We start from the raw sequence: 11,714 nt of genomic DNA on the forward strand, positions 1-11,714 counted from the left end.
TGGCGGATTCTCCTCAGCCTTCCTCCGCCGTCGCTGCCGCCGCCGCCGCCAGTCCTCCCAGACAAAGGGAGATTTAACCAGGTGGGGAGGGAGGGAGGGCGCGAGCAGGGGAGGGGAGAGAGGGAAGGAGCCGGCCCACTCCCCGCCGCCGGCCTCGGGCTGCCCCTGCGCGCCCCCTCCAGATCCGGCCCGCGGCTCCCCTCCCGGCCCCCCCAGCCCCACGCTCAAGTCCACAAGTCCGCCTGCTTCCTGCGCCTGCCGCGGCCCTTCCCGGGGCGCAGTCGCTGCCGCCGGGTGTGCAAGCCGTTCTCTCCCGGGTCCGGGGGCTGCAGGGTGCCTGTGGGGGCGCCCCCGGTCTCTGTGCCCGTTCCAAAAAAGGGTGGGTGGGTGGTCGCCCGAACGAAGTTTCCAACCCTGGATTCCTGCGAAATTACGACGGCTCACTAGCGCCTGTGTTTTGCTGTCTTTTCCTCTTTTTCCTGCTCCTTTCTCTTCCCTCCCCTTTCCCCGACTCCCCACTCCTCCGAAGGCCAAAAAGACAAGCGAAACCTGCCGCAGATGAAGGCTTTTGGGATTGTAGCGTCTGCACCTTCAGAAATAGCGCTGAAGCCTTTAAATGCAGCATATGCGATGTGAGGAAAGGCACCTCCACCAGGTACTTGAGGATCTATGTTACCTTTGTTGAATGACTTTTTTTTTTTTTTTTAAGATGGGGGGAAGATAGTGAGCCATACTTTCTGCTCTCTTTCAGACTTGTTGATTTCGCCTATTTTGCTTTGTGGGTGGTGGGTAAATGGTGGTTTTTTTGGTTGTGTGTATTTAGAGTTGGGTGCAAAGCCTCGTGTTCATTCAGTGATTTATGGGAAGGAATTTTTCCAGGTTTTCATCTCATTCTAGACGGTGGGTTTGACAGTTGTGTCCATTGGCTTATTGGTATTGGAACAGAAAGAGAGGGAGGAAGCAGTGCTTTTGGTATGGGTTGTAAGAAGTTAGACTTTTTTTTTTTTGCCATGTGCAGAATGGTTTTAATTTCCCTGTTGAGTTATTTTTCTCTCTAAGAAATTTAGTGGTGATAATCCAGAAACGCTGGTTGTGCTTTTCCTGTCTTCAGCTGCAAATGTCTGTTATTTTTTTGCACTTGATAACAAGTTGAGGTTTGATAAAGTGCATTTTTTTGGAGGGCTGAGCTGTCAGTCTTTTCTGATTAGCTTATGCATAGCGATGATGGAGAAGGATTTTGCAAAATGGTGAAATGAATACAGTGACTTAATTGAAGTTGTGTTTAAAGCCTTATTATTATGAAAAGAATGTTGAAAGAATTTCTTTTAGATGAAGGTGGTAAGCTGCATCTTGTATCAAAACCAGTTGGACGACTCCAGATTTAACATTTAGATATACTTGGATAAAATGTCAAGACTGATTTTGTAGTTTTCTGTTCACCTTTTCTCTTAACTTGTATCTAGAATTTGTTTCAGTGGTGTAGAACCTGAAGTTAACTGTTCTTGGTGTCATTTGATGGAAAGAGGTTGGGAGGTATATGTATGAAAAAGAGGTAGAATGAGTGTGTTCTGGGTAGATCTTTACAGACAACTTTAAAGTTGGTTGCCAGAAGTCTCATTTCATCAGGCACTTGTTTGGGACTGGTGACCTTTCAGTATGGAGTAGTAGTGCTCCAGAGTTCCAACTGAATGTTCTTTAACTGAGTGTGTCCTTGTAGGGTTTCATTGCTTTATTTACACCTGGGTTAAATAGGAAATTGGGCAACCTAGAAGAATTTAACTCTGGGATTAATTGGTTCGGTTACTGGTAGAACAATTTTCTGAATTTGCTTCTTAATGAGACTTTTGAATAAAAATATTCAAGAACTAAAAATATCTTCCATGAGTAGTTTTTAAAGTGAATTCATGTCCATTTTTTTATATTGTAGTGGAATAGACAGTTTAGCCTAACCAAATGTTAGGAATGATTTTTATTTTTTTGTCTTGCTGTGTGAAATTGTGAATTCTGTCAAATGGTATAAAAGTTTCAAAATGTATTTGTTGTTTAAAGCAATAGTGATTGGGTATTATTTACGAGGAATGCGTTTTTTACATGTAGAATCCCTCAGAGGCCAAACCTCTTTATTGTGGTTTTGCTTTGCGTGTTACCATAGATGGTGATCAAGTAAATGACTCGGAAACTCCTAAGAATCTGAAGACCTTACTGATGAAGAGAAACTTAAACTGAACTCCAAAGTTTACATTTGATTTATTGCTGGGAATAATTACCTCATAATGAAGTGCTTATCAATTTCTACGTATGTAAAAATCTGTAATCAGTTTCCTGGTGGCACATGGAAGATTTTGACTTTAAAAACAATATAGGTGTTTAAAGTGTTTCCAGGGCTACAATAAAATTAAATTTCTTAAACGAATGAAATTACTAAAAAAACAAAACACACTGCTGTCAATTCTGATTCAGAGCTACCCTCTCTATTCAGAGTAGATAAAACTGCCCCATAGGGTTTTCAAGGCTGTAATTTTTATGAAAGACTGTGGCCACATCCTTCTCTCTGAAGCTGGTGAGTTTGAACTGCTGACCTTTCGTTTAGCAGCTGAGAATGTTAACCATAGTGCCACGGGGGCTTCTTTTATTAAATTAGTAGTAACTAATTTGTTGTTGTTTACATAGCCTCAATTTCTTCTTGGTTATAGTCAGTATTAATATTTTAGTGTTGTACATCCATCGTAGAATTCATCATTAATTGGAATGCAGGTAACGTTTTGGCTTTATTAATGGTATGGCTGGACATCATGAGAAGAGGGGAATTTGACAGGTTTTCATCCTGTCCTGCCTGGTGTCTTAATTGTCAGCTAATTGCTCTGTGCTACCAGTTACTGCAGTTTTCTCTTGGGGTTTTTTCTTGTCATTTTCTACTACTTCAGAGCTTTGATATAAACTTGACATTTTATGTCTTATATACTATCAGTCAGACTTGGTATTGATGGCAATAGAAAACTGTTGCCGTGTAGCACAACTTAGGCTTTTGTTTTGGTTTGTTTTTTGGATGCTGGGTAATGGGCACAAATTTGTGATTTTTAATTTCAGAGGGCTTCCTAACTTGTTGACTGCCACAGAAATTGGTTTTAGTGTCCTAAGCTGGTGTCTCGTATTATAATAGCCTTACCTGGTTGGCTGACCAGAGGTCATACTGGAGTTTATTCATTATTCTTGTCATTATTGTCACCATCACTATACCAGTCAACCAAGGTTGAACTTCTGGTAGTCCAGTAGGACACAGATAGAATATTCCTCAGTTTGATTATGAAAGTATTGCCATTCATCCAAAGAGTATTAAATTCCTAGGATGTGAGAAATACTCCTCAAGGCATTGTAGGCTTGAAAGGTAGATAGGACATGTGCTCAAAAGACCATAATCCATGTTATGAATCTCCCCAAAAAACCAACCTCATTGCCATTGAGTTGATTCTGACTCAAAGCAACCCCTTGTTGGGTTTCTGGGGCGGTAAATCTCTACAGAAGTAGATTGCCCCATCTTCCTGCTGCAGAGTGGCTGGTGGGTTTGAACTGCCAACTTTCTGGTTAGCAGTCAAATACCTTAGGCACTATGCCACCACAGCACCTCATAAAGGCTCTAAGAAGTATAAATAAAGTGCTAAGGGAGGTCAGAACAGCCTGTTTTGGGAAATCAATTAGAAGAATCCCCTCCCTTCCATTTCTTTTGGACAAGTGGAATTGATTACTACAAAATCGTATCAGTGTTTCTTTGATAGTAGTGCCACATTTTGACCTTCAGCTTCTACTCAAATCATAAGTGAAAATGTGGAAAATTTTTTGTTTTAGATAATTACAGCAAGTTCACAAATTTTCTAGTTTTTAGCTCCAGATTTTATCATGGTGTTGGGTTGAAGTCATGTTTTATTTAATCCTTTATATGTATACTGTCCTCCTGAAAAGTTGACTGTTTTTAAATCTTTTATGGACAAGTTAAAGTGTGGAAGTTACTTCAGGTGTGTAATAAGATTACGTGTAGAAATATCTTGCTTTAAAAAAGTTCTCAGGATATTGAATCGAAAGCATTGAAGAGGCAGTGTTTTTTGTGTATAAAAACTTATCTTTGTTTAGCAACTCCCTGCTTTTTTGTAGTTGTTACTTTTCACTCCCCACCTTCCCCCTTGAATTTAGTTACAACTCAAAATCTCTTGCATAGACATGAAGTGCTTTAGAAGTAACCGTTTTTGTTTTGTTTTAGAGAAAAACACAACATAATTAGTTAAACATGAAAGTTTTGGTCTTTACTGGAAGATTCAAAAGGACATTGTCCTGTCATGCTTTTTAGATAGAGAAGCCCGCAGAAAGAAGAGGAGGTGCTTAAACTGGGGCAGAGCCAGGCCTTTTACCCATATTTCCTGATCAGTGGCTTTACCCCTTAGATAACATTGGTTTAGTTGAAGTGTTCAGCTTTTATAAAAATTCTCCATAAAATATGTGAAAAAATTACCTCTGTCTTTCAAATCATCAGACCTTTGTGACCTCAAAGCTAGTACAAAAGTTGGTATGGTTTTAAAGACCACTCTTAAGCAAAAATAGTAATGATTTATTTTGTATTTGTTATTACATTGGACTTTCTGATTTATTGGCACTGACTTGGTCTTAAGTCTGCTTGGTGACCTTAAAGTGAATTACCTGGTAGTTGTAGTCATTTGACAAGTTTTTATTGAGTGCACAGCCATCTGGACTCTGGGCATACAATGATGTAAAGAAGCCAAGATCTCTACTCTCATGGGCCTTAAAATACTATGGAGAGGAAGAGAAAATAAGTCAACAGAAATAATGTTATCTTCAGTTCGGGACAAGTGCTAAGAAGAAATTGGAGTTGGTTAAGGAGCTTTTGCAGGTGAAGGGAACAAGGTGGGGCGACTAGATAATATTGAGATAAGCATTTGCCCTTTCAGGAAGTACAGTTATGTACCTTGCTTTTGGAACAAGGATAGTTATTCAATGGACTTAACTGTGTCTTTAGTTCATTAGATTGAGATGATTTTTAGAGTGTGAGTGTTTGTGTACAGGCTATTTAACTTTTCTTAGTTACATGTTGAAGACTAAACCCAGGCCAGCTAACTTGCCAGTATATGCTACTAATCAGTGGGTTGGGAGAATATGAATGGATTCACTTATGTATTTTTTACTCATTTGGCATATATTTATCATGTACTTCAGTAGATGCTAAAGTAATTGCAAGATTAATAAAAATGTGGTTTTCACCCTTAAGTAATTTACCAAAATACTTATTCACACTAATTCATTTCATTGTACCTTAGGTAGTAATGGCTCTCTCAACTCTCCTTGCCTTGAGTTCATACAATCTGCATTGTTTCTGGTTCTCATTTTCTCTTTTGCCCCGTTACTAGTGCCCTCTTTTTTTTTTTTTATTTTAATCTTTTTGTTTATTTTAATTTATTGTGGTAATATATATATGTGACAAAATTTGCCACTTTAACCAATTGTTAGAATACCATTAAACCAAACCCAACCCACTGCCATTGAGTTAAGATTAAGACTCACAGTGACCTTGTAGGATAGAGTAGAACTACCTACCGCATAGTGTTTCCGAGGCTGTACATCTTTATGGAAGCAAACTACCTCATCTTTCTTCTGTGGAGCGGTTGGTGGGACCGCTGACTTTTGATTAGCAGCTGAATGCCTTGACTTCTGTGCTACCAAAGCTCCCTTAGAGTACCATTAAGTGACATTAATTACATTCATCATGTTGTGCAGCCACTGTGTTTGCGTGTTTATTTTTGCCATCGAGTCGGACCTGACTCATAGCGACCCGTCCTTCCTTGGGTTTCCGAGGCCGTATCAGTATGGAAGTAGATTGCCCAACCTTCCTCCCGAGGAGTGGCTGGTGAGTTTGAACCGACAGCTTTCTGGTTATCAGTCAAGTGCTTTAGGCACTATGCTAACTACCACAGAGATGTGAGTACACATCCTAAGTTTAAGGCTTGATGAATTTTCACAAAATGAGCCCACCCTTGAAACCAGCACCCAGGTTAAAAAATAAATTTACCAGAATCCCAGAAGCCCCTTGTGTACTCTTCAGTCACTGCTCAGGACCCCCCCCCCCAACAGCTGACACTACCCTCTTGACTTATAGCAGTAGAGATTAGTTTTGCTTGTGTTTGAATTTGATGTGAGTGTAATCATACACTATGTATGCTTTTGTGTCTGCCTCCTCTCACTGTTTATGAGATTCACTCACATTGTTGTGTGTACTTGTTTAATTTGCCAGTGATGTTTTTTCCCTAGGACTGTCCTCTAGAGTTCAAGGAGCTCTGGTGGTGTAGTATTTAAGGCATTTGACTACAAATCAAAAGGTCAGTAGTTTGAACCCACCAGTCACTCTTTGGAAAAAAGATGAAATAGTCTGTTTAGTCTGTTTCAATAAAGAGTTGCAGCCTTGGACACCCAGTGGGGGTTGCTGTCTGTTGAAATTGACTTGATGGCAGTGAGTTTGGTTTGGTTTTGGTTTAACAGTTGTATGCAGAACCTTTCCTAACATTGTACAGGTAGGCCCTTGCTTCAGTCCACCCTTGGTGCATTATTCATATTACCTACTTATGGCTGTCCCCAGCTATAGCATAATTTGCATAGCATTCTGTGAAATGAAGAAACTTGGCATGTGAAACATAAAATGGATAAACTTCACTTTCGTCAGCAGTGTTGTTGATCAGTCATTCATATTTCAAGGTATTGGTTAAATATACGGGAAGATTCCTGCTTTCTTGAAAAGATAAGGCATACAGAGATAGCCAAGCACCCAGTGATGTGAGACTCATGGTAGACAGGGAGTGAATGTGTCCGTGGTTGAGATGATAAGTACTGTTCAGAGGAGATAGAGACAGTCTTTTGGTTCATCATGAAAGGCCACACTGAGTCTGTGGGATTTAAACTGGGCCTTTATGATTCCTGGTCTTAAGACTTTTTGTACTGGCTAATACAGGTTTTTTTTTTTTATTGTTTTTAGTTCTTTGCCCCCTTGGTTCCCCACAACCACACCTTTTTACTTCCCATAGAGTGGTGATTGCCAGATACTCTTTGTTAGACAACCATACACCATCACCCCATGCATGCACACAAACACACTAAAACAAATCCACCTGGTTCCTGGACATCTGTACTTGGACCGCTTAAAGGCACCTCACATCTCACAAGCTGAAAACCTGACTTCATCTATCAAAGTGCTTTCTAAAATGCAAAACAGATCACGACCCTTTCTTGCTTAAAATTATCTCATGATTCTCATTGCCTTCAGGATAAAATCCAAATCCTGTGCGTCATAAGGGCCTTCTGATTTGAGCCTTTCCTGTGTCTTACTAATGTATCTGGAAGCAGCCTGCCACACCCCCATCTGCCCTCCACACACACCATATGTGTTTCATATTAAAATGTTTGGGGTTTTCCAAGTGTAGACTATGATATCTCACTTCCATACCTTCTGTGTGCTTTCTTCTGAAACATTTTCCCTTTCTTTTGTGTCCTGGCTGACTCCTGTTTGTTCTTTAAGACATCTCGGGAAGTTTTTCCTCACCTCCAATCATGCATACCTCTGTCAACACTTAAACTGTACTTTTGATTTCTGTCTCCGTTATGTTGTCAGCTTTTTAAGGACAGAACCTGTCTTTTCTTAGCTTTCTTTACCAGTCTTTGTTACAGTGCCTGGCACTTGGTTAGGGGTTCAGTGAGTATATGTAGAACAAAGTCTAGACTGGAAGGAGACGTTTCAGTTGGAGTCTTCTTTAAAATTACTCCAGAAAGAGTTATAATAAAGTATTCTTTCATGGCAGGGCTCTTGCCGCTTGTGTAGTTAATGTTACTGGATCAGGGAAAAAGTTGTCTTTCCAAAGTATGATTTTAAAAATTGATACTCCTTTTGTTCTTGTTTTGTTTTCCAAACAAATACCGAAACTTAAACACAGAATTTGGAGGCTGTAGGCAGTGCCATTAGAGTATTTGTTAGTGTTGAGCTTCAGAGTTTGGTATATTCACCTGAATGATATTAACTGTGACAGTTCTGTATCTTTTTTTGCTTTTTCATTTGTTGATTTAAGTAGCCAAAAGTCATTGAAAACTGGTGAATAAAGAGGGCATCAGTCATGTACAAAACTGGTTTGGAGAAATCAAAAATAAGAACTAGATGTGTACACTTGTAATGTGGCACCTACAGACAGTTTTAAAATGGTTACAAAACATTTTGAGTATTGTTGGAAATGTTAGGCTATTGTATAAGTTCTGCCATATTAACTTACTCATAAGTTGATAGTCCTACCTTGTACTTGTTGTATGTTACTATTCTGTTGAGTAATTTGGATTAATTACTGAGCAGAATAGTTGACGTCTTGACTCATTCACTTCATTTGTTTAGACATAATTTCAGTTCCATGCAGTGATTGACACACAAAATGGTGCCAAAAATGAATTCTCAGTAAAAGCAATGCAAATAAACTACTGTTACTCAGAAGTCATGAACACATGAACACATTGAAATCACAAGGTAAACAAGTGAAATTCTTTTATTAAATAGGATTAGACATTACCTCTTCCTTTTTTTTCCTCTATCAATTTAGAAAATCTGTTTTAATTTTCCTATGACTGGGAAAAGAAGCAACTAGTAGAAGCAATCTGTAAAGAAAAACATCTTACTTAAAACTAGGTCAAAACATTTTCCTTTATAATTTAACACCGTTAGCCTTAAAATTTGAAGATGAAACTTTGATAGCTTTTGGGAATGTCAAGAAAGTAAGGAAGTTGCATGATGCCATCCATATAGGGTCTTACAACACAAAGTGCATGGCAGTTAGTCAAAGGGAGAAAACAAACTGCTTTCTAAGAACAGATCGTATTTCATGATGTAGTAGGCCATGAGGTTTACTCATTTTATTCTGGGTTCTTTTACAAAACTAAAAGTTGCTAATAGCATCCTACGTACCTACAAGAATAGTCATACTTGCAAGAAATAGAAACCCAACTCAAACTGCCTTAAGCAAAGGACAAGAAAAAAATATTGGTCCACCTAGGCAGTAACGAGACAAATACCATCTGAAGTTGAGACTCAATGAAAAAACTTCAGGAATCCAGTCCCCTGTGACTTGTCCAACCTCTGGACCATTTTTTATTGCTATGAGGATGTTACACTGCAATTGACCCAGCCTAACTCATGTGCATGGTCTGTTCCTTGAAGGTGAGATAGGATGCTTATGAGGTGCATAAGTGATACCTACATACTTTAGTATACCAGCTTTGTTACTGGGTTAATACTTGTATGAATTATAACTTTGAATTATTATGAGATCATTGAAGATGGGAGCTGTATATAGGTTATCTGGTATCACACCAGCACCTTGCAAGTTCCTAATAAACTTATTGTATGGATAAAGGAAAGATTTTCAGCAGGTTATATTCTCTTCTACAGTTAGTTATATTTGATCACTGTTTCTTTGGCCTTTGTTCTAGTTTTAAATGTACAGTATGCTTACTACATAAAATTTGGAGACAGAACAAAAATAACCAAAGGTCACCTATAATCCTGTGCCCAGAATTCTGTTTGTTGTTGGTAGCTGCTGTCAAGTCGGCTCTGATTCCTAGTGACCCTGTTCAGCAGAACGAAACATTGCCTGGTCCTGTACCAGCCTCATGATCCTTGCTATGTGTGAGCCCATCATTGCAGCCACTGTGTCATCAGTCCATCTCAGTGAGGGCCTTCCCCTCTTTTCTTGACCCTCCACTTTGTCAAGCATGATACCCTTCTCCAGGGATTGATCCCTGCTGACAACATGACCAAAGTAGGTGAGACAAAGTTTGGCCATTCTCACTTCCAGGGAACATTCCAGCCGTGCTTCTTCAGGACAGATTTGTTCGTTCTTCTGGGAGTCCATGGTACTTTCAGTATTCTTTGCGAACACCGCAACTCAAAAGTATCAACTATTCTTTGGTCTTCCTTGTTCATTGTCTAGCTCTAACATACATATGAGGCGATTGAAAATGCTATGGCTTGGGTTAGGCGCACCTTAGTCTTCACAGAGACATCTTTGTTTTTCAGCATTTTAAAAGAGGTCTTCTGCAGCAGATTTGCCTGGTGCAGTATGTCATCTGATGTCTCGACTGCTGCTTCCATTGCTGTTGATTATGGAACCAAGTAATATGAAATCTTTAACGACTTCAATCTTTTCTCCATTTATTGTGGTACTGCTAATTGGTCCAGTTGTGGGGATTTTTGTTTTCTTTATGTTGAGATGTAATCCATATTTCACTGTAGTCTTTCATCTTCATCAGTAAGTGCTTCATGTTATCCTCACTTTCAGAGCAAAGTTGTGTCATCTGCATATTGCAGGTTGTTAATAAGTCTTCCTCCAATCCTGATGCTGTGGTGTTCTTCATATATTCCAGTCTCTCGGATTATTTGTTCAGTGTACAAATTGACTAAGTATGGTGAAAGGATACAACACTGACACACTTCTTCCTAATTTTGAAACAGGTAGTATCCCCTTGTTCTGTCAAATGACAGCCACCTGGTGTATGTGTTAGTTCCTGATGGGCATAATCACATGTTCTGGGATTCCCATTCTTCTCAGTGTTATCCACAGTTTATAATGATCCACACAATTGAATGCTTTTGCATAGTCAGTGAAACACACAAGTAAACATCTTTCTGGTATTCTTTGCTTTGAGCCAAGATCCATCTGACACCAGCAATGATATTCCTCATTCCACATCTTCTTCTGAATCTAGCTTGCAGTTCTGGAAGTTCTCTGTCAGCATACTACTGCAACTGTTTTTGAATTATCTTCAGTAAGATTTTACTTGTGTATGATATTAATGATATTGTTTGATAATTTCTGCATTCTGTGGGATCGCCTTTTGTTGGAATGGGTACAAAAATGGATCTTTTCTAGTCAGTTGGCCAGGTAGCCATCTTCTAAATTTATTTACTTTTTTTTAAAAAATGCATTTTACTGAAATATAATTTATGTACAGTGAAATACGCAAAACTAAGGTGACATGGGTCAGTGCATTTTTTCTTTTGGTCAGCATTCCCTCCCCTCCTGTCCCACCCCTGGCAACCAACAAAGAAAGTTTCCCTCCATATATAAACCTCTCCTCGACCTTCCACAACAACAAACTAATACTATATTTGTCCTTCTGTGATTGGCTTATGTCCCTCAGCATAATGTCCTCCAGGTTCATCCATATTATGTGGTGTTTTGCAGGCTCTACATTATTCAGTGCTGCATAGCATTCCATTATGTGTATGTACATAGTTTGGTCATCTACTCTTCTACTGTAAGTCTTAGAGATTAAGTGCCTTGCCAGATATGTAATTATCAGCAAATACGAATTTGTTGCTCTCATTTTGTTAGGTGTTTTATCATGGTGTCGATTTCTTTGTTCCATATAATTTTCTATGCTGAGTTCGTTTTGCTTATGAATCGTGTTATCACTTCTTTCATTGCTATTGCTTTAGTATTTGCTCAATATTTTTGCTGGTCCTCTTTTTTGATGTGAAGGTTTATCATTTTTCTTTGAGGTTACCCTGTGATTTATAGTTTTCTTCCCAAGTTTAGAATAGTCCGTTCTGTCTTATAGTTGTCTTGACTTCCCTATTATCTAGAAGTTCTGTAACAACACAGTTTTTTCCCTCTTTTTGGTTTGTAGTT

The 11,714-nt window shown here is 39.1% G+C and overlaps 1 protein-coding gene across 1 annotated transcript in view; it reads left to right on the forward strand.

Annotated features, from left to right (window-relative positions):
- The window catches only part of LOC103202447 (RING1 and YY1 binding protein), a 140,383-nt gene that overhangs the window by 14,451 nt on the left and 114,218 nt on the right, over nt 1-11,714 (forward strand). The window contains exon 2 of the mRNA XM_007947332.2: nt 530-655. Within this exon, the coding sequence (XP_007945523.1) occupies nt 530-655 (126 nt within the window). The remainder of the gene's footprint in view (nt 1-529; nt 656-11,714) is intronic.

Source organism: Orycteropus afer, unplaced genomic scaffold (genome assembly GCF_000298275.1).
Source record: "Orycteropus afer afer isolate SDZICR_OR568_19922 unplaced genomic scaffold, OryAfe1.0 scaffold00180, whole genome shotgun sequence".
Lineage (NCBI taxonomy): Eukaryota > Metazoa > Chordata > Mammalia > Tubulidentata > Orycteropodidae > Orycteropus > Orycteropus afer.